Here is a 27,240-nt window from a genome sequence, read left to right as displayed (position 1 = left end):
GGCACGGCGTAACAGCTATTTCTGCCTTCAAAGCACTCGCTACACTACCAGCGTCCTTGTGAGCGGTCACAACCCTGGGAAGGAATGGTGGATCAGTAGCCTTAGCTCCTTTTTGAAAATGGGGAAACTGAGGCAGACAGCCATGTTAGGATACTTACACAACGGGTTGGGTGGGGGTGCATTGCACTAGTGATGCCTTCACAGAGGCAATCTGAACAGAATCACTCTTGGCTAGAGATAAAAACCATCCAAAATATTTAACCTATTATACAATTTGTTTAACCAGTTCACCACCCCTGCAGGGTCTCCCTGCCAGCTGGGCCACTGTGGGAAGTCGGGGAGGCTCCAGTTAACTGGTTAGGCAGTAAGCATGCTGGTGAGTTATATGCTAACTGGTTAACCTTTCACATCCCTACTCTGCACTCATCAAAAGATTTCACAATGGAGTTCAAACAAAAGGATCTCCTCTACCCACCGGGTCACAGGAGCCAGTGGAAGGCTGCAGAGGACAAAAATAATAATAATAAAAAAAAATCTCCAGGCACTACGGGAACCTGGATGCAACATCAGGAAATCCTTCCAGGCCAAAGCTTCCTCACTGCCAGGGCCATTAGCTCAGTGCTGGGAGAGGATCCAAAATACTGGGCTTTTCTTTGCTTACCCACCTCTCACTCATAAGCCCTTCAGCTTCACTATGCCCTCCCCCACAACCTCAGGCTGCAGGGCAGCTCCGCTCACTCCTAACTGTATTCTCTGTGGTGGAACTTAGGCACACTCAGCACTTGGGAGCTCCCTTACTCCAGCCCGCCCATAGTGCCCATCTATAAAAAGATATACAAGAACAACCCAGGAAACTACAGACCAGTCAGCTTAATGCCTGTGCCAGGAAAGGTAACAGAGTAAATAATTAAGGAATCCCTCTGCAAGCTTCTGGAAGATAAGGAACAATCAGCATGGATTTGTAAAGAACAAACTATGTCAAACCAACCCCAGGAAGCTTTCTGAGAACAGTGGTTGCCAACCAGTAGATAGAGCTTGGAGCCTCTGACAGGGGATCCTGACCAGTTTGGCTGGGAAGCTCGCAAGTGCTGGCACCTCAGTTGCTCCTCCACCCACTGTCATGCTGCTCCTGCCCTCTGCCTTGGAGCCACCTCCCTGGGAGCCTCCTGCTTGCTGTGCAGGTGAAGGAGGGGGGGGGGGGTGCTGATGTCAGGGTGTCCCCCCCACCCACTCCTGTACCCTGTCTCCACACAGAGAGAAGGGGAAAAAGGAAGCTTGGCAATACAAATCTGTTGACAGACACTCATACAGTGTGTAGGGTTACCTGGTAGACCCCCCCCCAAAATATCAGATACACTTGATGGGGAGGAAGGGGGGGGGAAGAATCGGCCAGGAGGGGGGCGGGGCTGGCCGGGAGGAAGCGGGGCTGGCAGGGGGAGGGGTTGGGGGTGCAGCCACTGGCCGCAGCCCGAGTCCAACAGGCCGTGCCCCCAGCAGGCGTTCTCTCTAGTTGCTAGTAGAAGCCGGGCGGGGATGGGGGGAGTTGCTGTGAGTCACTCCCCCTGCCTGGCTTCTGCACACAACCAGAGGCTCCCAGCTGGGAGGCAGGGCCGCGATTGGCGCTGGGAGCCTCTGGTTGTGTGCAGAAGCCGGGCAGGGGGGAGCGTCTGGGAGTCCCGGCCCCTGCCCTGCCCCACCCGGCTCTGTCATTCTCACAGACACACTCTGTCCTTCCCTCTTATCTCCTGACCCAACACGTACATGGGGGGGTTGTTACTACTTTTACTGTTTGCAAAGTGGGTTAGTTTTGGTTTGTGACTGGTCTGTGCATTTCATAACTTTCATTTCTCTCTTATGCTTAAAATTTAATTCTTGGAGTAGTGAGTTCTAAAATGCCTAACCTGTTGTGACTGGAATAATTATCCCTGTGGTAATTTTGATCTGGAGGTGTGTGGTGAGCCAGATTTGGCCCATGGGCTCCTGTTCTAGATGGTGCTTGGTCCCGCCATGAGGGACTAGACTTGATGACCTGTCGAGGTCCCTTCCAGTTCTCATATTCTAGGATTACTCACTGCTGAATGCTGCAGAGACATGGGCATAACCACAATGGATAGGAAGCTGCAACAGTATGTCTCTATCAAGTAGATCTCTAGAGATTCTGAGTATCCGCTGGAAGAGGCTTGGGACCCTCTACTGCTATTAGTCAATGGAAGCTAAAACCACCCACAATCCTGCAGGGTTAGGCACACATAGAGGTCATGCAATTTCCCAAAATGCTTTGGGTTAAATCCAGCTTCAGAAGGGAAAGACACCACAAAGACAAGATTTTTAGAGGAGGCAGAATCGGTGAGGGAACATGGGGAGTTGGTCAATTTCCAGGAGCTGCAGAGCAAAAGTCTCTTTCACTGGCTGTACCCAGCGCAGGTGAACAGACAAGATGAACAGGCCCATTCACAGGAATCTGTCGGGGGTGTGAGCTATGGAAGGGGCTGGCAGCTGCCCTGTCCCGGAAGCCCAACCCCACCCTGGGCCTCACTTCTTGGGGGGGGAGGGGTGAAATCAGTCCCACCTTTTCCCCAGCCCCAGCCCCAGCCTCATACTTACTTGGGAGGATGTGTTCACACCCTTCACACACACATCCCACCCCGCCCACAGGCCTGATGAAGCTGTGGCTAGAGGAACAGAGGCAGATGTAGCCCATTGAGAGTTTTTAAAAACACCATCCCCAAGCAGTTTTGAGCTAGGTCTTGAGTGGGGAGCTAAAGGGGACTTGCATACAATACACAGGCTACGTCTACACTGACCAGTCTTGCACAAGAACATATGCAAATGAGGTGCGGCGATGAATATAAATGGCAGAACGGCTCTTGCGCAAGAGGGGCTTTTTGTGCAAGAAGTAGTAGTGTAGCAGTAGCCCCTGTCTGTAGTGGGCAGGGCTGGCCACTGCAAACAGGGGCTGCTGGACCCAGTGTGAGCTGGGACTGAGCAATCTTGGCTTGCGCTGGTCCAGGATGCTGCACCTCTGCGTTTTAAATGTAGTAACAGCCCGCTGGCTCTTGCTACATTTAAAATGCAGAGCTGCAGTGCAGGTGGCTCCTGGAGCCTGCATGAGCCAGGACTGCTCAGTCCTGGCTCGAGCCAGCTCCTGGAGCCACCCCCGCTGCAGCTCTGCAGAGCGGCCCTTATCGACTAATTGTGTCATTGATACGAATTGTATTGACCACAATTAGTCAGATAACTGCGATTTAACATCCCTAATCCATGCACAGCGTTGGTGTTTCGCAGGAGAAGGTGACAGAGGGCCGCAGAGGAAAGCAAAACTGTGTGCCTGGGACAGCCGAGTGGTAGGAGACTCCATGAATGACTGTGCACACGAAAGGATACAAATTGGCCTGCAATTTGCGCTCCCACTAGGTTCCTTCCAGCCCAGCTGAGAGCAGGATAAGGGTATTTTCTCAGCTGAGACCAGCCCTTCCCTTTCCGCCCATTGCCGAAAGCCCTCAGGAGAATCAGGTGCAGCAGCAAGGTCATGGCTGTGTGACCCGAACGTTTCCTATCAGCTTAACCCTTCCTGCCCTGCAGAAGCCAGCCTCCCACATCAACCAGGAAAAAACCCAAACAAAACAAAGACACCTTATAGCCTGGGAGGCATGTGGAGATTTCTGATTGGCTGCCAGTGATGTCAGCAAGTTCATATAAATGCCTAGACCCATTGTCTAATTCTGCATTTAATTTCAGGGTGCAGCAGCCTTTTTAGGGGACCGGTATTAGGGTCAAAGGTGGGGAGCGAGGGTGAGAGCCTAGGAACAGAAGTTACCCAGCTACAGCAAGCCCTAGACAGGTTTTAATCTTGCTCTGTGCCTCAGTTCCCCGCCATCCCCATGTGTAAAAAAGTACTAGGCCTGTACAAAGTACCAGCAATAACATTCAAGCCCCTTGAAATGAGAAGCTCTCACATTTTGGTTTATTTCATTCAGTTTTACCAAAAACTTAAAGTTTCATGATTTTAAAAAGTTCAAAAATCCAGAACCACCCTGACCACACACAGACTCAAACCGTCCTTTCTAACAAGTGACCAGGACGGCTCCCTGCTGCACACGGGCTGGATTAGCAAAAGACATTTGGTGTCACCTAGCAGTTGGGTTCCCTGCCATTCTGCTTTCAGGCCAAGTGTGTGACAAGGCTGTTGGAAGAAAATTATGGCATTTTTAACATTTCTAGTTGCAAAATTCATTGCAGCACAGATGAATTTTCATATCAGCTTATATGGAGCAGCAATAGTATCACCTGTCTCCAGCAGAAGCTTTCCTATTTTGAGACAAGTGTCATGAAAAGTAAAATTTTTGGGGACACAGAATGACTCAGAACTAAACTGCAAATCCAGGGGAGCAGGAGAGTTGGGCCGGGAAACCTTGAAATAATACACTTGTTTATTATTACATGCCTCAGTGCACAAAACAAAATGTATTCAGCACATGGATGGAAAAGATTAGAAGGACGGTTGGTCTGAGAGCCTTGACGCTAACCAAGTGCTCACTCTGGAAAGCAGTGTCTCAGGTGACAGTGAGCTCTGGAAACAGGGCCTGGTTTCCACACCTCTGGATATGCGGGACAGGCCTCTGAGTGCCTGCCCAGCAGGAGCCTGATGTGTGGAATACCACACATCCCTGTTGCCAGATAAACAGTGGAGTGCACAGGTCTGCTCATGGCTTTCCCCATCCACGTACTCCCCCTCTAGTGATGTGAAGATGCTGGCACCGTGTGGGACAATTTAAGGGCACAAATCACCCCAAAATCCTGACTGAGGTTCTGGGGACTGGAGTCACTGTTCCTCTTTTCACAGGATGCTCCTTTGTAGGATGTTAAGTATCGGTAAATTAAGAAATTAAGTAGCTGATGGAATTTCCATTGACTACTCAATGAGCCCCCAATCAGCTGGCAGGGTGTGTGCGTTGGGGGGAGCACTCCCACTGCAGTTCTGCACTTTAAATGTAGTAAGAACCTGCCGGGCTTTTAAGCTGGCTCCCTGAAGCACCGGCTCCTGCTTCTCCACCCCCTTGCTGCCTCTGATACAGAGGCAGTGGGCGGGTGGTGGAGTGAATAGGTGGGTAGTCACTCCACTATCCAATAAGCCTATGCTTATTGGGTAGTCGATTACTCGACTAGTTGCTTACATCCCTAGTCCTTTGTGAAGCTTGTTTAAACTTAGTGCGTGAGTGAAATGCACCTCCCCTGGAATTGCAGCGCTCAGGGCTGACATTCTGCAGGCAGGACAGTGAGGGAAACGCGTGCACACAGCAATGGAAACCTGCCCAAAAGGAAAGGCTTCCGTCGCTCTTCTCTCATTTGCATGGAGCTATAAAAAGCTGCTGCTTTTTATTCCTGTGAGCACGGCAGCGGCTTAGCGTCCAGAGGAAGGAATGGCTGCAATGTGGGGGAGAGCTCGCCACTTGCCTCGGAAACCAACAGCTGGGTTGATCTGATATTTCTCACTCCCTCGCCCCCTCCACACGCCCTTCTGCTGGGCTGCATTTTAGCAGAGGCTGGGATTCCTGCAGCAGAATTTTGGGCAGCAGCCCAAGTATGGCCAAGGGACCCTCCCACCAAGCCCAGTGTTTCCTTGGTCCTATGGTGAGATGAACTCAACTTTTGCCCTGGTGCATCGCCACTGGCGTCAGTGGATCTACACCAGGGATAAATTTGGCCCGAGAACTGGAATTTGAGAGACGCAAGAGCAAGTAATGGCAAGAATCGATGGGTCCACGAGGGCTGCATCTGTAGCTATTTACCACAATGCTCAGATTGAGGAGAGACAGGCCACAACAAGTAACTAAGGGTGCGCCTACACAGCAGTTATTTTGGAATAACGGCCAATATTTTAGAATAACTATGTGAGGGTCTACACAGCAATTCCATGATTTTGAAATAATTTCAAAATTATGGATGGTTTATTTCAACTTCTGTAAACCTCATTCTATGGAGAACAACACCTATTCCAAAAGAATTACTTCAAAATAAGGCGTGTGTAGACACTCCACTGCTGCTATTTTGAAATAGCCCCTCAGCAGGGCCAGGTCTATGTTATTCCTTCGGGGGCTCTAAGTCGAGGTAGCACATCTCTATTAGGGAAGCCTGCCTCGGACTACTCTCGAGGCTTCCTTGCAGTGTAGACGTGCCATTTCAAAATAAGCTATTTTGGAAAGACTATTCTGGAATAGCTTATTCCAAAAATCACTGTGCAGTGTCGACGTAGCCTAACTGGCCCCCTCCCCACACCATTCATGGTTTGTTGCTAATGAGTCAAAAATATAACCTGGCATCAATAAGGGAAAAAAGAATGTGCACATGCTTGTATTTGCATTGAAGCTCTTGTGATTAGTGGACTCCGCAGAGCATTATCACATCCCTCAGGAGCTCACAGGAGGGGACAGGAAAGCTGGACCCTTCCTTGGGGGCAAGAGTTTTCTGTACAACCTCCCTTGGAAAGCGTCTGGATCACCTGGAGAATGAAATGCTTTGGGAAAAGCTCTTGAGCGAGGGCTAAGGCTAGAGAGGCACTAAGTAGGCATTGGGGCAGAGTACACATGGCGTGGGAGATGTGGCGAAGAGCAGAGCACAGACAGTGCTGGAGGGATATGGCTTGTCTAGCCAGTGTGAGGGATCCAGTCCTGCCCCTAGGAAAGGGGAGCCCCACGACATAGCTGAAGTTTTTCCTCCAGTCACCAATACACCTTCCAGAAATCACACAAACCCGGGAGGCTCCCAGAGGCTGCAGATGATAAATGGGGCAGCAGGACATTTATATTAGCTCAGAGCAGCCCAGGTGCCAATGGCAACGTACTGTAAACATGAAAAGGAGGGAGTGCAATTGCTGCTGACTTTACCATAGAAGGCACCTAGGAGAGAGCAGCAGCAAAACAAAGCTCAGAACAGGCAGACCAAAGCCCTTACTTGGAGTTACATCTAGTCAACGTTGAAGAGTTATAGTCACCCTCAGTGAAACCACCCCTTGGACTCATGGGGCTTGCGCGGAGTCAGCAGACACAGGCCAGCCAGGGGTGTCTATCTGCAGTGGAGACACTCTCATTGCGCCCGACTGGAAACTCTCAGAGAGGTTGGCATTTCATAGACATCTTCAACCACGTTTTTAAGAGGCCACTGATTTTGAATACCCTTTCTGAGATGCCTAAAAATCAGGCCTCATAACGTCTCAAGTTGCACACCCAGGCTCAGGGGCCTCTTTTGGAGGCTTTGTGCATCTGCCTGTTAGTTTGTTAACATGCTGGACACAGAAGTGCAAGTGTTCCCACCAAGGATGTTACAAATAGATTAATCAACTAATTGAATAGTCGATGGAATTTCCATCAACTATTTGATTAGTTGATAAGGGCACTTCCACTTAGAAATGTAGCAACAGCCCGCCTGGGCATTGCTACATTTCAAAGGCAGAAATGCCACGGCCTTTGAAACGTACAAGCTGACCAGCTCCATGCTGCTTCCACTTTGAAATGTATGAGAGCCCCACTGGGGACTCTTGTACATTTCAAAAGTGGAACGCAGCAGATGTGCCCTGCCCCCTCCCATGGAGCCAGCGGGGGAAGCGGCTTTTAAGCCAGCTCCACCCTGCATCCTCCTCTCCTTCCCCCCGTTGCTGCCTCTTTCTGATAGAGGCAGCAAAGGGGGTGGGGGAAAGTGTCTAGTCGACTAGTGTGTCGACTATCTGATAAGCTTTTGCTTATTGGATAGTTGATTAGTCGCTTACATCCCTAGTTCCCACCAGGGGACATGGGGGGAGGGGGGTACTGAAGTCATGTAACACGAGGATGGAGAAATTAACTTTTTCTTAAAAATTCAAATCCAAATAAAATGACCTCATACAAGGGGTTACTAGCACAGACTTGTGAGAGCTACATACACCTCAACCCTTCCTTTCCCGTGAGGTAAGCCCTATTGCACAGGTGGGGAAACTGAGGCGTAGAAAAACAACATGACCCCCCACTCCACAGTGGAAGTTAGACTATGGACATTCTATGTCCAGCTCTACCACAGATTTTCAGTTCCCTGTTCTAACCAGCTGCCAAGGCATGATCCTTGAGCACCAGTCTCAGTAGTACCCTTATTACCACACACCTGACAAGGCGCCTTCCCCTGAGAGCACAGCCTACCCGGCGGTGAAAAATAGTCCCAGCCCCTTTGCTGCCTGGGGCAGGTCCCTTTGCTAGAGGGCTGCAGGCAGATAGGATGACCTATGCTAATGAAGGAGAGAGCGGTCACCTTCCCCTCATGCCCCATCCTCACTATGGAGAGACAGTTTGGAACTTGGAGCAAGCTGGCAATGAAGAAATAGTAATAAATCCCCACATAAGTTTCCACGGAGGAAGCGCCATCCATCCTTTTACATAAGGGAAAGGGAAACACTTGACCCTCAGAAGATTTGTCTGGTGCAAATGCAGGGCTGATACTCCAACTTTGTTTTAATTGACATGAGGAGCTCAGAGTGTTCCCGTCTCACCCAGCAGAAGCGACCCCTTTGGGCGGCTCAATAGCACTTCTCACCATGGCGCTGTGGCAATGCGCTACAAAAGGCGCAAGTTGGAACCCTCTCTCCTTTCCAGTCCTGGGATGCTCCTCCCAATCTGAAAGTTGGGATCTTCATCACAAGTTGGGTCAAGCAGGTTTATTTATAACTAGAGTCAAAGGCAGTAGCTAAATGAGCTTGGCTCCATAGACAGATACGAGAATGTGTGTCTATAGAGGAGATACTAGATCACTTGCAGTAGGGAGGGCTTTGAGACAAGCCCACACCTCTGCTCTGTTCTGGGTTAGAAAGCACCTTGCAGAGATGGTCTCACACTTCTCTCCTGGGCTGATTCCATCCGTGCAGGAACACAACCCGATACTTCAGTTTAGTGTCATTATTTTCCTTATTATTCTTACTACATGCTTAACACACTCAGGTTTTTTAAGCAGGCTACTTTCCATCATTCATTTCCCTCAGTTTGGACAGCGAAACAGACTCTTAAGTCCATAACTTTTGTCAAGGTTGCTCTCCATTTCTCCAGCACTAGAAGAGCGCTGCCACGGTTGTACTGGGCACTATCTAAGGGAGGGAATATTAGTTAAAGGGGTTGGCTCTAATTTACACAATGGTTCAAGGAAACATCCTTATTCATCTTGGGTGTTAAAAACACAGACAGAGCCTGAGCCAAATCTTGAAGTCCTGCTCAGGCACAAAATTCCTATGGACTGCAGGGAATGTTTTGTCTGAGTAAGGCGGCGCCTGATTTAAATCATCTTAAAATGTCCGAGGATCTGCCCCGGTAACATGGGGATGTATTTGGCCCAACAGCATCCCTAGAAATGGGCAAAGGAACATCAGTAGCCTCCTAAAGATCAGGGCTGCGGGTACAACCCACCTGCCGGAGAAAGCAGGGCCCAGTCCCCCAAACCCTTTCCTGCAGCTCCGGATCCGTGAGCAGCCCCGGGGGCCTACTCCTGCCAGCAAACTCCCAGGGGGAGGCGCAGGCCCCTGGGCAGAGCAGGGCTCTAGCGAGGCAGCACAAAGCTGCCAGCACACGGGCTTTCAGCGCACAGGTGCCAGGCGCGCCCCTTGGCCCAGGGACAGCGCCCCTGGCTCCGGCCATTCCGGGTCCCCCAGCAGCCCCTCCGCGAGAGACAAAGGCAGCGGGTCACTGCCCCGCCGGGCGCGGCAGCCCCGAACAGCCGCCCGCAGCCCAGCTCCAGCGCTGCCACCCACACGCGCCATGGCCGCGGTCGGGAGCCGGCCGCTCGGAGGAGCAGGGGATGCTCTCCCCAGGCGCCCGGCCCGTGGGGTGAGCAGCGGCGGGTGGGGCCGGGCCCCTTCCCACGGGGCGGAGGGGTCGGCCCCGGTCTGGGTAGTTACAGCCTGGGGCGGCCCCTCTCCCGGCTAAACCCCTCCCGGGTCCAGGCACCTTCCAGCCCCGGTGCCGCGCGCTCCGAGCCGGGAGCAGGGGGCAAGCCGCAGCGGCCGGGCACTGGGTCTGTCCGCTCCGGGAGCGCCCACCACAGCCGCCCGCCTGGCCCAATGCGCCGCGCTTACCGCTCAGCCTGTCCATGGCCCGGCGGGCGCGAGGCGGCGGTGAGGGGCGCAGAGGTCCGGCCAGAGGATGCGCCTGGCTCGCCTGGCACAGAGACGTCAACCTTTAAACCTGCTGCCCCGCCCGCCCTGCGCTTCCCTGGCTTAGTGCGGGGTCTTAGCGCCGGCTCTGCTAGGCTGATGCTCAGCTGGGAGGACACTTCCGCTGACTCTTGTCCCACCCCCTGCCCGTCCCTGCCCCCCACATCCCACCAGCCAGTCCCCACCCTGCCTACTGCTCCTTCCCCCACATAGCCTCAGCTAGCCCCTCCTCCGCCCACTTCCCTTGCCCCTCCCCCCATACTCAGCCCCACATCCTCCCATGCTTCTGCCTCCCAAGGTCCACCCCACAGCCACATGTTCCATCCACACATCCCTCATGCCCTGCAGAGCCAGCACATCACCCCCCCCACACACATACCTCTCACACCTAGCACCTCCCAGCCAGCTCTCCTGTTTCCCCCCTTTCCTCTGAGCCAGAAGCACCAGCTCCCTTCTCAGCCTCTCACCCAGAGATCCCCAAAGACACTCTGGCAGCACACTGTCTCTCCACCCCCGCCCCCACCCACCCCCAGCTTTTCTCCTTCTCCCACAATACCTGCCAACGCTCAAGTGTGGGGCACTGAGCAAGCCAAGAGGGACACGAGCAAACCACAAATCAGGCAGAGCTGAGCAACCCCAAATACTTCTACAAACAACTCTTCCTCCAGCCTCCTTTCCTGAGTCAGCACTTTCACTGTTCATAACCTGCCTGTAGGTCCTGAGGTGAGTGCAAGGCCTGTGGGATGCAGGAAAGTTAGTCTACAATGAGGGGCATTGCTAAGAATGTTCTCTCCCTTTTCCTGTGCTAGCTCCCCAGATACACCCCTTCCCCCTTGCCATAATGAGAGGAGCGAGGCTTTCTTAGCCTCCTCGGTGCAACCCTAATCGTGCTCCTTCCCCTCTGTGGTGCTGTGGCAACTCCCAAGCTGCTTTGCCTTTCAGGGTTCCGAGGCGTTTCCCATGGATTCTGGATCTTGAATCCTCGCATGGCAGGCAGCAAGCACCTGGAATTCCCCTCTGTACACAGCACATGTTTGTCTATGTGGGCATGAAGACCGAGGGGTTCATCCTGATGTGGCTGGGAATTCTTCACCTGCTTATCGTCTGCTGGCTCTACAGGCTGGATGAGGGTGGGGTGTGTTGTGGATAATCAGTTCTAATGCTTAGGACCACAGACACACCTAGCTGTGCTCCCCTAATGCTTTTGTGAAGTTAGAGGTCAGCCCCCAGCCAGTAACATGGACACTTCTGCCTCCTGCCTGCACAGACAGAGGGGACAGTGTGTTTTGAGTCCACAACATCAGGTTTATATTCAGGAAAGATAGAGTTGTACTGTTGTCTACCCAGAACAGACACATGGACAGTGTGTCCCTCCCCCAAGACTGCCTTCCCCATGGTTCAGAGTTGTTCTGGAAATACAAGCTCTATCCAGAGATGTTCAATCTCCCGTGGCGACCAGTTAGTGTTTCTCCTGGCAATCATTTTCATGATCTGCAGAGAACTCCCAGACTCATGTCACACTTGGGACCTTTCAGATCCTTGTGACTTTTAGGCACTACCACTCCAGGACCATGGTTGAATGAGTGATGCAGGCAAATAGCTCCAGAGCCCATTAGCACCCCCAAGAGCCAGCTAGGCTTCCAGAGGAGCCAGCTTGCTTCCCAGACTCTGTCCCTCTCTAGCCCCATCCAAAAGCCCAGCTTGCATTGGTCTCTCTGAGCACATTTGGTTTGTTGCAGCTAAATGGCAAATAGATCTTTTCCTCCAACTCCAATTCTGGTTAGTGCAGAGCACACTCAGGCCACAGTCTTCAAAGCAACTATAGAAACAGCCAGCTGGGCCCAGGTGAGTTTGTGGTTGTGGCCCACAAGGCACTAAAATTAGTAAATTAGAACCAGCCAGAACAATAGTCTTCATGGGAAGGTTTTCATGCCCCCACCTCATCCCTCTCCTCGTGGTGGCTTGTGCTCCTGGGGGAGCAGCGCATAAGGCAAACACTGCTTGCTGCAGGGATTGACTCTTAGATTCGATAGGCTGCCTAGCTGGAGAAAGGGCCTGTTGGGATGGGAGTATAGGGCTACCTAGGTAGACAGACAATGGGAACACCAGACACAAAGGTGACACAGAGACAGTTTTGTCTGCTGCCCCCTTACGGCATATCCAGGAACAGCGGGTCTGCTAATAGCATATTCCTCTTCTCCACTACCAGCCAAGGAAATTGCTCCCCAGGCCTGTACACAGGGTGGGTGTGAAGGGTGGGAAAGCATCCCCATGGTTGCCCAAGTAAGCATGCTCCAGCCGGCCAGGGGAAGGCAGGAACAGTATGCTGCCTGATCCTCCCTCCCCCATGCTCTGGCTGGCCAGGGGAAGGCAGGAGCAGTATGCTGCCTGATCCTCCCTCCCGCATGCTCTGGCTGGCCAGGGGAAGGCTGGGGTTGATTTCCCTGCTTCATGGGGGACCACGAAGGGAGCATTCACACCCTTGTGGTCCACATTTACAAAGATAGCACCCCCCACAGAAATTCCTGCACACGGGCCTGCTCCCAATCTGTTTGGTAAATCATGTCAAAATCCTAAGCAGCTCTGCCAGACCTCTTGCACCTTCCTTGCCTTTTGAGAACAGCTGCCTCTGTTTATCCTTTGTACTTTCATTATATTTTTCTACCCAGTGTCCTTTTCTGTTAACCTCTCAAGAGCCCAACAGGAGTTTTGCCATTGATTTCCATAGGAGTTGGTTTGGCCCACCAGTATCCATACCTATCTTGCTGTTGGGTGAGCCTAAGTGGATGGGGTTAGGTAAGCGAATCATAGATTCATAGAATACTAGTGTACACCACATAGGGAAATATTAATAAATAACACCCAACCCCAGCACTCAACAGATGCCAGCCCTGTGTCTTTCCTAAAAGATCCTGTACTTTAACTGAGTCTGAAATGAAACTAAACAATTACAGCTGCAAACTTCTCCCACTGCAACAGGTTCATGGAGAGGATGTTCCCTGGCAAGTTTCCCCTGGAAGATCAAAAACTTGGAGGAAAACCCTGCCTCCTCCCATAAAGCAGTTTATTACTGTGCCCCCAAAATAAATACGAAAAATACCTACCAAGAGTAGGGATCAGCAATTATATTTTGTCAGTGTGAACTAGTGGGCTGACCACTGGACTGGGAGCCCAGGATTTTTATAACTGGCTCTGCCTGACACACTGTATGACCTTGGATAAGTCACTGAACCACTCTGTGCCTCAGTTTCTCTACCTGGACAGCAGGAATAAATGCACCTCTCCCCTCAGGGGGATGTGAAGAATATTTAGTTAATACTTAAAGGCTGCGTCTAGACTGGCATGATTTTGCGGAAATACTTTTAATGGAAAAGTTTTTCCGTTAAAAGTATTTCCGCAAAAGCGTGTCTAGATTGGCAAGTGCCTTTGCGCAAAAGACTTGCTTTTGCGCAAAAGCATCCGTGACCAGTCTAGATGCAATTTTGTGCAAGAAAGCCCTGATCGCCATTTTCGCCATCGGGGCTTTTTTGCGCAAAACAATTCTTCCCTGTCTACACTGGCCCTCTTACGCAAGTATTCTTGCACAAGAGGGCTTTTTCCCGAGCAGGAGCGTGAAAGTATTTGCGCAAGAAGCACTGATTTTATACATTACAAAGTCAGTGCTCTTGTGTAAATTCAAGTGGCCAGTGTAGACAGCTGGCAAGTTTTTGCGCAAAAGCAGCTGCTTTTGCGCAAAATCTTGCCAGTCTAGACGCACCCAAAGTGTTTTGGAAAAGAAAAGTGCTCGATGATGCTATGCATCATCATCCTGACTATTTAAAGCTCTTAGCTCCCTAGGGATTTCACCGGAGCTGCTGCTGGAGTCTGAGGTTTCTCATAGCCCCAAATAGCTAAGCTTGATTTAAGGAAATGCAGTTTTATGTGGGTGAAACCATTATAAATACAATTGGTTGCACTTACTGCTGTGCTAAAGTAGACAGAAGCAATTACCAGCACAATATTACACTCTTCACTTCATTCCACAGCCCATTCTGTGCTGAAGTAAAAGCTAAAAGACCCATTGCTGCTTGCTGAAGATGAATTTTCTTCCTGCTGCTCCAGTCTCATGGTGTTAGGCATGGGGATAGCAATGGTGTCATGTACCAGCACTGCAGGGCAGAAGGGCAATGGGCCAAACTGGATATTCCCTCTATCACATACCGGGAACCTGATGTCAGTTCTTTGTGTAATGCGTTTGGGGGCTCATCCTAGGCTAATGCCACACAATCGGCTGCAAGAGGCTGGTTCTCCCTGGAGAGCATTCAGCACTCACCTGAGATGGCTCTTCATCGAAAAACAGCATGGAAAATTCCCAATACAGGGATTAAGGATGACTATTAGAGACAGCGTTGGAACAGGCCTCTGAGGACATGGGGTCCTGCCCCTTTGCTAGAGCAGAACATTATCCTCCGCTCCCATAAGAGAGAGACTGATACAACTCTGGAGTGTGAGCATGCTTTGCTAGGCGTGGACTGGGGAGCACAGGACAGGCACTCCTGGGGCCTGCCTGAGCATTACATCAAGAAAGCAAACAGGAAATCAGAGAAACATACCACAACAGGCAACTGTGTTTGGGTTGAAACAGCATATTAGTAAAAAACCAAACAAGCAATAAAACTCTACAGTTCCCCTCCCCCCCATAGTTCTAGAGAGTCTTTGCAAACGTCTTTATTACGCCCCTCCCAGAGGCTGCTCTGGCAATTTGAGCTGGGATGCTGGATGTTACTGATGAACGAGAATCAGAAAAACCTCAGCGAACACATTAATAAGGGGATGTGTAGCTGATTCAGTTTGTAACAACAGTCTAACATGCCTCCTTCCCCTTTTCCCCACAGCTCTCCCGACCGGCTACTTCCACACCTGCTTAACACTTCATGAGGAGGTTCCGGACTGACTCCAAACCAGCCCCTTCTACTCCTAACCAGAAAGATAGGGCCTATGTTACAGAGTGCAGCGTTAGAGCCACATCCCAACTCCTCCAAAGTCCAGGCCTGCTTGGGTCAGGATTTTAGTTGAGGCTCACGTTGAAGCCTTACAGTCACAAAGATGCCATTAGGGACATATCCACCCCACATCTTGGGCTTTAATAAATGCATTACACTTTGTAAAGGGCCTGGGTCTGTAACTCTGGTGTCAAATTGCTAACAGTGGCATTGGACATAAAAGGGGGCTCTGATGAGGACAAACCATCGTTTTGTTACTTGCAGGAGGGAAAACAGTTTTATTGACATTGGCAGGCGTGGGTGGGAAGAAGCCTGGAGCTGTTGGGATACTGTGATTTGGAAATACGAAGGTTGAGACACCTTTTTCATAGCACACTCCTGACAGAATGACTCCTGTGATTCATGGGCCTGGGAGTGTTGCAGATGACACAGATCTGACACATCTTGTAATGATCCCCTGTGATTTGCACTGGCAGTGCCTAGGTGTATTCTCCCCTGGCAGCTGGGATGGGAAAGCCGGGGAGGGAGAGAACAAAATTGTGGCCTTGCCAAATTTGGTCCCTGGCCATGTCACTTCCACCAGATGCCATGACAGATTGGGCCTGTAGGGAGGGAGTCTTATGTTAGCAAGGGATGGGGTGATACACTCCACTCCATTCACTTCCCTAAATTAGTACAAATCTGGTAGGTGGGGCTGACAAAAGGTGAGGGAAACTGCTGCCCCAGCCCAAACCCTGAGAAGAGAGGCAGTTTACCAGGAACCCTTCTACTATCAATGGCTGAATCAGATGGCAGGGCCCTCCCTGCTGGGAGTTGCAGGAACCCTTGTGGGAGGGAAGGGACCTCTTGCTCTGCCGGCTGAAAGTGCTTGGTCTGCCTGTGCAAAGTGAGAAGGTGATATTGAGCCCAGAGCCCAGGACATAGCAGCAGCCAAGGGTCTGAAGGGGCAGAAGAGGGAAAAGGAGCCAACCTTTCACTGAGCATGAGCTGCAAACACTCCCTCCTCCACTGGGCTGGGCTTTACGGACACTGGCCCTGTGGCAGGGGATGGTGGGGGTCTGAATGGCCCAAAAGGCCAGAAGGTTCAATACGCAAATTGCACCTCCCACCCCACCCCCAATCGCATTAGAATAAAAAAAGAACATAAAGCAAACAAAGGGCATAAAAATATCTGAGACACTTCAATTCACTCTACAGGGTTGCAAAGAGAGTGGCCGCGTCTCCTATTGTACAAGAGAGAGAGAGAGTTATACAGAGCTTCAATATAGAGATCTTTCTATACATATATATTTATAGCTATGTATAAATTTATAGTGCGTTGCATTCAAAACAACCGCGCCTGCTTCTTCAGCTCGTTCCTCTTCCACAGGGCCAGGCGGTCGAACTCCGCAATGGTCATGCCGAAGATCTGATAGAACTCATCCTGTGACAGGTGGCGCTGGAGGGACAGCAGAGAGGGGCATGAGGCGGGGTGTATGGGCCTGAGACAGCGCGCGGGAGTATGGCTGCCACTGCTCAACGTGCCTGTGCAGATGCAATTGGAACGGCAAGTGGCTGTCTGTACATGTGGCTCTGCACACGCAGCACAGGGCTGTGACTATCCCAGTGTTGTCGCGTCTCGGAGCAGGTGAATTGTAATTGTGTGAACACCTGTGAGTGTGCGTGTACTATTGTGGCTGTGTAGCGCTGTGTGTGCAATGGTGGCTGTGTGGGAGCGTGACATGTATCTGTGGCTGGGTATGAGCACAACCACGTGAATCGGTGACCCCCTTCCTCAGCCTCCAGCTGGGGCACAGATTTCCATGGCCAATGCTGCACCCCGAACACCGCACTGGTGACCCAGCATTGAGGCTTTTGTTGGCTTCAGGCAGCCAGCCCCACACTGGGTTAGTGACCTTCTAGTTAGCCTGAGCTTTTCAAAGGAGGGGAGGTTGGGAAGCATCTGGCAGGGGCTCCCCTGTGAACTCTATGGAGTGGGGAGGAGTGAGTGCGTCGGCGTGATGCTGTGCTCCACAGGGTGATGTCCATGCAGACAACACCAGCCCCTGTTCCATCTGCAGGGAGCTCATGTCTGAAACATGTCAGGTCTCCATGCTGGGAGATGATGCGTAACAGGCAGGAGGGCAGCGGCTATCCCTGCTCTGTTCGTACCTTCTGCTCCAGCCTCAGCAGCACTGGGGGAGCAGGAGACAATGTCAGAAGGGGGCATCCCAGCAATATTCTCCACAGCAGGGAAGGCTTTGCTTACCTCTAACCGAGTCCTGTCCACATCCTTGGGCAGCTGGGTCCTCCCCCGGGTGGTCACCATGAGCAGCTCATAGGGGTATATCTGCCGAGAGAGGCCAAGAAACGCTTTTGGGTGGGCGGACTCCCCAAGCTGTGAGCCAGAGAGCAACCCAGATGGGCACAGCTAAGGGGAACCCACAGCAACAACCCAGCAGCTAGTCCGTGGACCTGTTCTGTTGGGCACAGGGTGGTGCTTCCTGGGGCCCAAAGGGCAGGCCTAGCTTCCAGAGCAGAACCTGGAGTTCGCATGGACACTGCAAGGCAGGGCTGATGCTCTGATGGAGAGGCTGATGCTAACCCAGCACCCACCTGCCCATTTCCAGACCACTTGGCTTATCACAGAGTAGGCTAATGCATTTTATGCAGGTGACCCGCCAGCTACATTTTTTTTTGCAACTCACCATTAGGTACGTACACCCTTTGCCCAGGCACCTCAACCTTAACCCCGGCCCAGTGAACAGGAGAGGCTGGAGAGGTGGGGAAAGGGTCTGCCCTGCATTCACCCTGCAGCCTTGGCTCCTGTCCCACAAGGCTGGGACCACCTGGCACACAAGATTGCAGCACCACTTGGGTTTGGTCCAGCTGGTGGTGTTGCAACCCCATGTGCCAGGCTGCAAACCCTGGTGTGGGGAACCCAGTCCAGCAGGACAGGAGCTAGCACTGTGGGGCAATGTGGAACTCACAGTCCATCTCCCCCAGAGTCTCCCCTCTGCACCAGGTGGGGGGAAATGTATGTTTGCCTAGGCCAGGACCCAGTCATGCATTAACCTAGTTTTGGACATAGGGACCCGCTGGTGGGTGAGGGCCTGGTTGGGAACCATTGGTGTCCTACCCTGGCCTCCATCTCCCATTAGAACTGGGTAGGAGCTGCTGCTGCTGAGCCCAGCATGACAGCTGTGATCATCCAGCCCCTCAGCTCTCCCCCGAGCATGTGCCTTGCTGCGGAGCAAAGTGTCTGGGATCCCCACAGCGTAAGCCAGGCTCAACTGCAGCCCAGTCCTGCTGGAGTGGATGACAGCAGGAGGGACAGGGTGGCTGGCACTGGGGGAAAGCGAATCAGGTCATGTCGAAGGGAAGGGAAGGGAAGGGAAGGGAAGGGAAGGTGTCTGAAAAGGTCTCAGTTCAAACATGGGCTCTGGAGACCCGCCCAGCCCACAAGTGCCCTGGTGGTAGTTGGACATTGGACAGCATCACTGACTGGCTGGCAGCTGCTCCCCGCTCCAAACTCCTGTGCAGTCCTACCTTGTATTCTGCAGGGAGAGAAAGGGAAGGAAAGAGATGAGAAATGAGTCAGCAAGCAGCCTCCAAGCTGTCCCTTTGCCGCCCAGGTGAGTCCCAGTGTACTGGCTGCTCTTGCCCCCTCCCACAGCTTTTGCCCTCCTTGCTGCTGCTCGGCACCTGGAAGCTAACACAGAAAGATCCCAGGCACCAGCACCACAGCTCAGCAAAGCTTCTTTGTGAGCGCTGGGGAAGGCAGGGCCTGATCCTGCCAGGTGCTCAGGGCCCTTCGCCAGCATTGACTTCACACGGGTGTAGGGTGCACAGCTGCCTGCAGTGTGGGGCCTCTGAGAGGCTTAAAGCCCCTAAAGGGACTTGTTGCTTTTCAGAGTTTCCTAAAGGTTTTTCACAACATGAACCTGGTTCATCCCTGTGCTGCAGCTGAACTCAACACTGGGCAAGGAGACGAGGAGGGAGAGGGGGAAAGGTGGGTTTAACTAACCTGACAGCTGCTAACAGCCCCTCAGGGCCAGTGTGGGAGGTAGGAATAGCCAGGGCTCAATACTGTTCAAAGGAGGGGATATGAAATGCCCCTCATATGCTCCATGTTCTGGCAGCTCCAGTGGGGAGCCCAGAATCGGCTACGCTGGTCCCTGCCAGCCAGAGGGAAACTTTTTGTCATGGGAATTCCCTGGACACTGGGTCCACCATCATTGCAGCTGCTTGACACAGATGTGAACGGGGCCTGATATTCACAGGAATAGTTTCGTAAACAGTGCTCTGGTTTAGCTTTAACCCTTCCCCGGCTGTGTTTGCAACCCCAGCACTGCAGGAATTTACTTGGGAATGAGAGCCGGAAAGATAAACCACCTAGATAGTGACAAAGCAAGAAACTCATTAACCTACTTTCCCCCCAAGCTGGCAGGAATGCAAACAGCAGTAGCAGGAAGGGGGACAACCACTCTGACTGTTTTTGCAGTTTTACAGTGACAGGTGCCATCGATAAGACAGCTTTGAAAAACATCATTATCTGCTGCTGCAGGGCCAGTCAAGGGTCTAGGTAAAAGCATCAGCCGGTGTATCTTGCACAGGCCCTGCAAGCTTTAGTGTTCAGCACTCTATGCTGACTGTGCTGTGCAGGATCTGGAGGAGAGTATGTAGTAAGCTCTTACTCTGGTAAGAGGGGCCACTCTCGGAGTGTCGCATTGAAGCATGTTGGCACAGGTTCTAGCAGCACATACTGCAGAACTGCTAAGGCTTCCCAGGCACTGTTCCCTGCTTACCTCGCATCCCCCAGTTGACGGCATTTGTGCTGTCGTAGTGGAAGAGTTCAGCACTGGGGGGCTGTAGGAGAAATGAGAACACGGAGGGGTCAGGATGAGGGAAGCCTCGATAAATACTCAGCTCTTCTATCACACCTTCCACCTGGGAAGCTCAACATGTTTTACAACGCTTATAATTAATCTGTTCCGAGATGTCATTCCCCTCATTTTACAGAGGGGAAACTGAGGCACAGGGAGGTGAAAAAGGTCACATAGTGAGTTAGTGGCAGAGTCAAGAAACCACCCAGGCCTCCTAACTCCCAGCCTGCATCAGTCAGGGGACCATTCCTAAAATCCTTGTTGCCCAAAGTTACACAGCAAAGACATCACTGTGGAAAGCACAGACCTTCCCACACTCTGACACGGGGGTTCTGTTTCCCTGCCTCTGAGCTCCAGGAGTCTGGAAGAGATTTTACAGCTGGGGGGGGGGGCACTTTCCACTCCTAGATTCCTAGGACTGGGTGAGGCTTTTCCAATCTCTAGTTCCTACTTGGACTCCATACAAAATACACCGGGGAAGCTCTGGATATGTCTTAGCAGAGGGGGCAGCCCCTAGAGGCTCACATGGCTCTAGTCTGTTCCACATGCCTCCAGAAAGAACACTCGCAAGTTTTGAGGATCCTGAACCCCAGCCTGAGGATTCTGAACCCAGGTACAAAGAGGGCTCTACTAGCCAGCCCCTGAGGCTACTGCCCTAGAATTGCTCCCTCCATTCCACATGTGTATGTATCTCACCTGTGCAGCCACTCCCCCAGGAGAAACAGTCGGAAACACTGCCACCTGGTGGCAGATCCAGGGTAGCTAGTGAAACTCACCCTGTGCAGCCCGTTCCTTCTGTAGGCAGGGAGGGATGCAGATTTTGAAATGAGGGGATCTGAAGAGAAAAAATAACAACAAAGTGCATAGTCCCCAAACTGACATCTTGTACTTGGGAAACCCTCAGCTACTGAGCTAAGGCCCAGGTGTCCGGTCCCCAAACACAGCTGAAGTTTAACTATAAAGAGGAAAGACCCCAAAGATCTAGCCCGGATGACACAGGTATATCAGAGAAAGAAGAAATGTAGTGCTGCAGTTGGCCCCTTTGGTAGGCAAATTCAGGGAGTCCATTGGACACCTTGCCTGTTACACTGGGGGGGAAGGGGGATCCTCTGCAATTTACATTACTGGATTGCCCTTTGCAGGCTCTGTCCTAGCTACCTCCCTCCCCGCTGAAGGCTGGATGCCCCTCTGAGCCCTTGGATTCTGCTCCCAATGGCTGGAGGATGTAGAGCCTGGGGCCCAGCAGTGGCTGAGTGGGCTGTCTCCCCGGGGAGTGAGACCAGGATGGAGACTCACAGCATGGAGCGCTAAGTCATCTCGGGCTGGGAGGGGCCTCTCAGGACTTAGAAGATTTTGCAATATACAATCTGCCCCTACACCTGAGATAGGAGGCATGAATGAAAGAGACCTCCCATCCCCATGAGGATTGGGGCCCATAGGAATATTGCCATGTTCTGTGAGGGAAGCAGACTCAAGGCATGTCTATGCTACACTCTTTATCTACCTAGACTGGGTTGACTTAGAGCCTCTGCAGCTGAAGCCCACCCTACCCTCCTGTTCGGGGTGTGTCTCCTCACCAGGAGTGCTGCCAGCAACCAATGAGGGGAGGTGATGGGGTAGAGAGCCAGGGTTCTCAGCTCTGTACGGCTCCCTGCCTGGAGCTCAGTTGTCCCTCAAAGCTTCTCACCTCCCCAGCCCCAGCAAAGAGCAGAGGGGAAGCTGCCCAGGGCTTCTCATCTTTCCACTCCCAACTGAGAAGGGGGAAGCCACCAGGGGTTCCTGGCATCCAGCAGGGAGATCCACACAGATGGACCCACAGGCTTAGTGGGAAAGTGGGGAGGCAGCGGTCCTGCACTCTCGGAAGGGCCAAAGCCTCAAGTGAAAGGGGTAGGACTGGGGGCAGTCAGTCCACAGCACCAGCCGGAGTGTGTCCCAGCCCTGGCCCCACCCAGCTGGCCCTGAGCACTGCCTGGAGTGTGCCACACCATGACCCAGCCCCAGCCTACCCTCAGAGCCACTGTGGGTTCTCTGCTCTCCCCCCTTTCCCAAGGCCTGCAGATAGAGAAGCACAAGGTGGAAGGGAGGAGGAAGATATACATACCACTGTCAGCCAGGTAATGTGTCCGGGGAGCTGCAATGAGAAAAGAAGCGGGAAGTCAGTACACTGGAGGCAGAGAGGCATTTATTGTGATGATAAGCCCCACCAGGCAAGACGATCAGCATTCCCCACCTTGCTTCCACACCAAGGACAACCTCACTGCACACTCTGCTTCTGGCGGCACGTTCCATTTCCCTTTACATCCCCTTGCAGGTGAGCATCTCCAAGGCTTTATGAATATTGGTGGGCTGAGCCTTCCAGCCTGTTGTGGTTACTGGGCCTGCAGATGTACCCTAACTGTGAGCTCAGCTGTAACAAGCGAGTGGAAGTTTTTCAAAGGTCACAGTGACCTGTAACAACACAACTTGATGGGAAGAGTTGTGCCAGAGAGACACTAAACACAAAGGCCTATTGATCTAATGCAAGGGCTGGGTTAAGCTGATGCTTGATAAATAAGAAAAGTGTGGAGCCAGAAATCAGTGCACCAAAATTGGTATGTCAGAAACTAGACCTAATTGGTGGATACAATAATGAAAGGATGGGCTATTCCCCCCCGCTGTCACTCCCTGCTGGAGTCTTTAATAAAAGTCACTGGAAAAAAATTAGCTAATGGAGAGAGCTTCACCATCATGATGGCCAACCCCACCATCTTCTCGGACACTGGACCTTCTTTGTCCTAATCCTGAGAGATTTCCTGGTCAGACTGGGCCAGAGAGTTGGACCCAGATGACACTGTAGACTCCATTAGCTCCAGCTCCCAAATAGCACCTGGAATGTGAGACTCTTTCTCTCTCTCTCTCCCCACAGGATATGTCTTATTCCTTGCCCACCTTATTTTTTCTTTTTCCTAACCCTCTTTTTTTAGCTTCTAACAGGAGTCTGGTTTAGCTGGCCAAGACCGTGACTGGAAAGAGGCAGCTAACAGCAATGCTCTAAACAGCACAATGCTGCTACAAGTTTGCCAGGTCTCGGAATGGCCGATAAGACCATGTGACAGGCCTGTGTCTCTCCAGCAGAGAGGTTGCAAGTGAAAGTCAGTAACAGAAGCTGCACTTTTGGTCCTTGCTTTTCTTTGTGTTTGTCTTGCCTTTTTAGGGAATGGGATTGGACTTTAACAACAAAAGCATGAGGTCATCTCAACTAACTTCTTCTCCTTTACCAAGGCCAGTTAGGACTATCTTTCATATCACCCGAAAGACTGTCAGACAAAGGGGTTGTGGGGCTTTTTTGGGGGGTGGAGTGGGGAGTAAATGTGGGATGTTGCTTAAATAAAAGCTTAATTTAATACTTGTCATTTTAAGTGCTTTAACTAGTTTTCCATCTTTTTCTGTCGCTAATAACCAGTTACTAAGGATTTTTAACAGGGTATTTGCCCTGGTACTAAGTGGGCTTATTGACATCTCAGTACACCAAACTCTCTACTTCGTTTAACACTAATGTTGGACAGAGATCTGGTCATGGTAATACCTTTGACTCCTCTGTCCCTTTATTCCATCTAAATCAATACAAGCCCTCCCACCGCCTACAAAGACTGCCAATTTGCCCCTCATTATACAGACATGGAAAAGAGGAACAGAGTGAAAAAGGGTCACCTAATAAGTTAGTAGCAGAGTGGGAACTAGAACCCAGAGCTATTGAGGCTTAGATCCTATCTCCAACCAGACAGCTGCGCTACAAGGGCGTGAAAGCAGGGGTGAGAGAGTACCTGTCCTCCATGTCACTTTTAGTGGCTCCTGCAACATCTTTTGGGCTTAGCCAGTGGGGCTGAGGGAGGTGGCTCTGCCCATCTGCAGAAGGGAGAATGCAGTTTTGGGCAGCTCAGAGCTGCCTTTTAAGACCACAATTACTCTGGTCATATGGGGTATGTCTACACTGCAACACTATTTCAAAATAACTAGCACTAGTCTGAAATAACTTCATTTGCGTCTACACAACATGCAGTTATTTCAAAATAGAGTCAAAATACTGTCAAGCTCGAGGACTTCTTTCTTCGACTCCTGTAACCCTCATTGTACAGGGAGTAAGGGAAGTTGAAGGAAGAGTGTTCTGTTTTGAAATAAGTGCTGTGTAGACACTCATTTCAAAATAAGATATGCAACTGACATAGCTCAATGTGCGTAGCTTATTCAGAGTTAAGCCCTGCAGTGTAGACGCAGCCTAATAGAGAGTTGCTAATCTGTTTGTTCACAGTGGCAACAGGTTCTGCCTCTGCTGCTCCCTCCCTTCTCTCCCTGCCCACCCCTCTGAAAACCGATGCTATTACAGGACCTCAGCCAGAGTGGCAGGCCTTGCACACGGGCTGGCACCTCTCCCTCCTCGTGCCTTATATTCCCTGGCAACCCTACCTCCAGGCAGCCCTGAAATATCCCGGATTCTAGAGACTGGCTGCTGAGATCACATAGCAAGCAGAGGCATTAGCTCCAGCAACCAGGGAGCTCCTCTATAGAAACTTGGTCCAACCAACAGGCCAATTGGAGGATGAGCTGACAAATTTTCAATGGTGCCATCTAGTGACCAGCTCGTGGAATTGCAGGTGTGTAATTCCTTTGTAGACCTGAATTTACACCCTCAGAAAGGAAGGTGGGACTATGTGGCAGTCTATCGAAATTTCAGAGAGTCATAGAATTCTAGAACTGGAAGGAGCATCAAGAGGTCATCAAGTCCAGTCCCCTGCCCTCACCGCAGGACCAAGCACCATCTAGATTATCCCTGATAGATGTTAGTCCAACCTGCTCTTAAAAATCTCTAAGGCTACGTCTACATTGGCATGATCTTGTGCAAATACTTTTAACGGAAGAGATGTGCTTTTGCGCAAAGCTTCTTTGCCAGTGTGGACGTTCTCTTATACAAGAAAGCTCCGATGGCCATTTTAGCCATCGGCCTTTCTTGCGCAAGAAATTTATGTTGCCTGTCTACACTGGCCTCTTGCACAAGAACAATTGCGCAAGAGGGCTTTTTCCTGAGCGGGAGCATCGTAGTTCTTGCGCAAGAAGCACTGATTTCACACATTAGAACGTCAGGGTATAATTATGGGGCCAAACTAACATAATTTCTACAATCTCCCTAAGCAATTTATTCCAGTACTTAACCATGCTGACAGGAATGTTTTCCTAATGTCCAATCTAAACCTCCCTTACTGCAATTTAAGCCCTTTCTTTAATAAAAGACTGCTTCAGCTTGTGCTGTTAGGGGGCCCAACTGGTGGTGTAGCCTGAGTGTGTATGTATGAGGTAGAGTGTATGCACCGGGATCTAGCTCTAATACACAATGATAAGTCACTATCAGAGAACTCAGACAACCTCTCCAATGTCAAGAGCTGTATTTGTCTTTGTTTTTATTACAGGGCATTTCTTTGCCTCATGGGTATAATTATGGGGCCAAACTAACATGAGCCCTGCTTTCCTAAAAGCCCCTCCACCATGTAGGTACACAGACACCCTACACAACAGGGCTAAAACAGAAATAAGCTACTCAATTTGAGCTATGTCAATTGAGCTTAAGCTTAAGTTGAACTAGCTTATTTTGGCTTTTTCGCTGTCTACACAGCAGGAAGTACGAGTTAGGGCACTCTTCCTCCATCTTCCCTTACTCCTCACAAAATGAGGGTTACAGGAGTTGGAGTAAAAAGCCCTCCAGCTCGACATTCATAGAATCATAGAACTGGAAGAGACCTCAGAAGGTCATCAAGTCCAGCCCCCTGCTCTAGGCAGGACCAATACCAACTAAATCAACCCGGCCAGGGCTTTGTCAAGCCAAGACTTAAAATACCTCTAGGGATGTCAAAATAACTGTTTGCTGTGTAGATGTGGACTATGTTATTTCGGAATAACATCATTCATCTGAAGAAGTGAGTTGTGCCCATGAAAGCTTATCTACCATCTACAAATTCTGTTAGTCTCTAAGGTGCTTCAAGACTATTCATTATTTTTAAAGTTTTTTTCAGTTACAGACTAACACAGCTATCCCTTCTGAAACTTTAGAAGATCTGAGGTTATTTTGGCTCCCCAAAGCATTAAAAAAAAGCACAAATACCAAACCCTGGGACTTGCATAGCACCTAGGGGCATGTGTAAAGAAGAGATGTTTCCCTGATGATGCCATCAAGGGAAAGAATTGTACAAGACTAATTTCTTGGGTAAATTATGTCCCTTACAAACATCCAATCTCCCCAGCCATGTTGAAAGGCTCTGGTTCAGGTGTCCTTCCTTCCCCACATGCCAACACTTCACACCAGATCATGCCCTGGTGATGGAAGTAGAAGTGGGAACATGGTATGTGGCAGGACGATGAGATGGCAAAGCCAATGGCTGATTTTGGGGTTTGGCCATATGGTCTGGGACCCACTGACTCATTTCCCCCTGAGGCCACAGAATAGCCCCTTGCTAAGACAGATTACTGGCCAGCCCCACAGATCCTTCCATGCTCACATGGCTGGATGCATGGATCACATGATCCAGTCTGTGCAAATCTGGGCATTGGGGGAGTAAGCCTGTTAATCTCACAACCCAAAGTATTAACCAGCTCTTAACAAATTAGAAACCACAATCTCTTGGTCTCGTGCGAGCTGAGCAGCAGCCTCCAGCTGGCCTGGTGCTTTTGGCATTCCTTACAGCCATTCAGCGAGCTCTCATATCCGGCTGTGTGCAGGGCCTCTCTGCTGCCAGCTGAGCTGCGGGGTGGCGTCCAGGGGTCGGCGTAGGAATTGGATCGCGCCTTCATCTCTTCCTTCAGGATCAACCTGCCGATGCCGCTCTGGATCTGAGGGGAGATGGAAAGGAATACACTTCAGACACAGGCAGGAAGTTCTCTTCTAACCAGCAGTGGCAGCACCGCCACATCTGGGTGTCAGCACACAATGCTGCTAATGCTGGACTCTCCTGCTCCGGCATTCAGAGACGGGAAGGCCCTCCCTCTTTATGGTTCTCACATCCAGGCCAACACCCAGCCAGCAATGAGGGGTTGGTGCCCCCTGGTGAGTCCAATAGCCCCCCCCCCACGTCATAAAACAGCTTCACCCTCCTTCCGCGTCATAAAACAGCTTCACCCTCTTCATAAGAGAGGGTCCTTGGCCAAACTCATTAGGCTGTGCAAGGGAGGAGAAAGTCCATGAAAGGAAGGAAGCAAGGAACAAGCGGGC

The 27,240-nt window shown here is 51.1% G+C and overlaps 2 protein-coding genes across 12 annotated transcripts in view; both read right to left on the bottom strand.

Annotated features, from left to right (window-relative positions):
• Positions 1–10,260, bottom strand: part of AFAP1L1 (actin filament associated protein 1 like 1) — a 65,945-nt gene extending 55,685 nt beyond the window's left edge. The window contains exon 1 of the mRNA XM_075900225.2: positions 10,082–10,260. Coding sequence (XP_075756340.2) covers positions 10,082–10,097 — 16 coding nt within the window. The 5' untranslated portion in view covers positions 10,098–10,260. The remainder of the gene's footprint in view (positions 1–10,081) is intronic.
• Positions 10,261–16,303: 6,043 nt separating this feature from the next.
• Positions 16,304–27,240, bottom strand: part of ABLIM3 (actin binding LIM protein family member 3) — a 120,253-nt gene continuing 109,316 nt past the window's right edge. For 8 of the 11 annotated variants that reach the window (XR_016346967.1, XR_016346969.1, XR_016346968.1 and 5 more), the window contains 6 exons: positions 26,714–26,861; positions 22,108–22,137; positions 20,783–20,841; positions 19,929–19,989; positions 17,390–18,677; positions 16,304–16,579 (listed from right to left, as the gene is read on the bottom strand). Coding sequence is in view for 1 of the 11 variants with exons in the window: in XM_089769527.1 (XP_089625653.1) it covers positions 16,466–16,579; positions 17,390–17,470; positions 18,670–18,677; positions 19,929–19,989; positions 20,783–20,841; positions 22,108–22,137; positions 26,714–26,861 (501 nt within the window). In the remaining 10 variants the exon portion in view is untranslated. Of the gene's footprint in view, positions 16,580–17,389; positions 18,678–19,928; positions 19,990–20,782; positions 20,842–22,107; positions 22,138–26,713; positions 26,862–27,240 lie in introns of those variants that run through there. The other 3 variants (XR_016346971.1, XR_016346972.1, XM_089769527.1) reach the window with 2 other exon arrangements.

This window comes from Pelodiscus sinensis, chromosome 16 (assembly GCF_052426305.1).
Source record: "Pelodiscus sinensis isolate ZL-2025 chromosome 16, ASM5242630v1, whole genome shotgun sequence".
NCBI lineage: Eukaryota > Metazoa > Chordata > Testudines > Trionychidae > Pelodiscus > Pelodiscus sinensis.
This window is presented reverse-complemented; position numbering and strand designations above follow the sequence as displayed.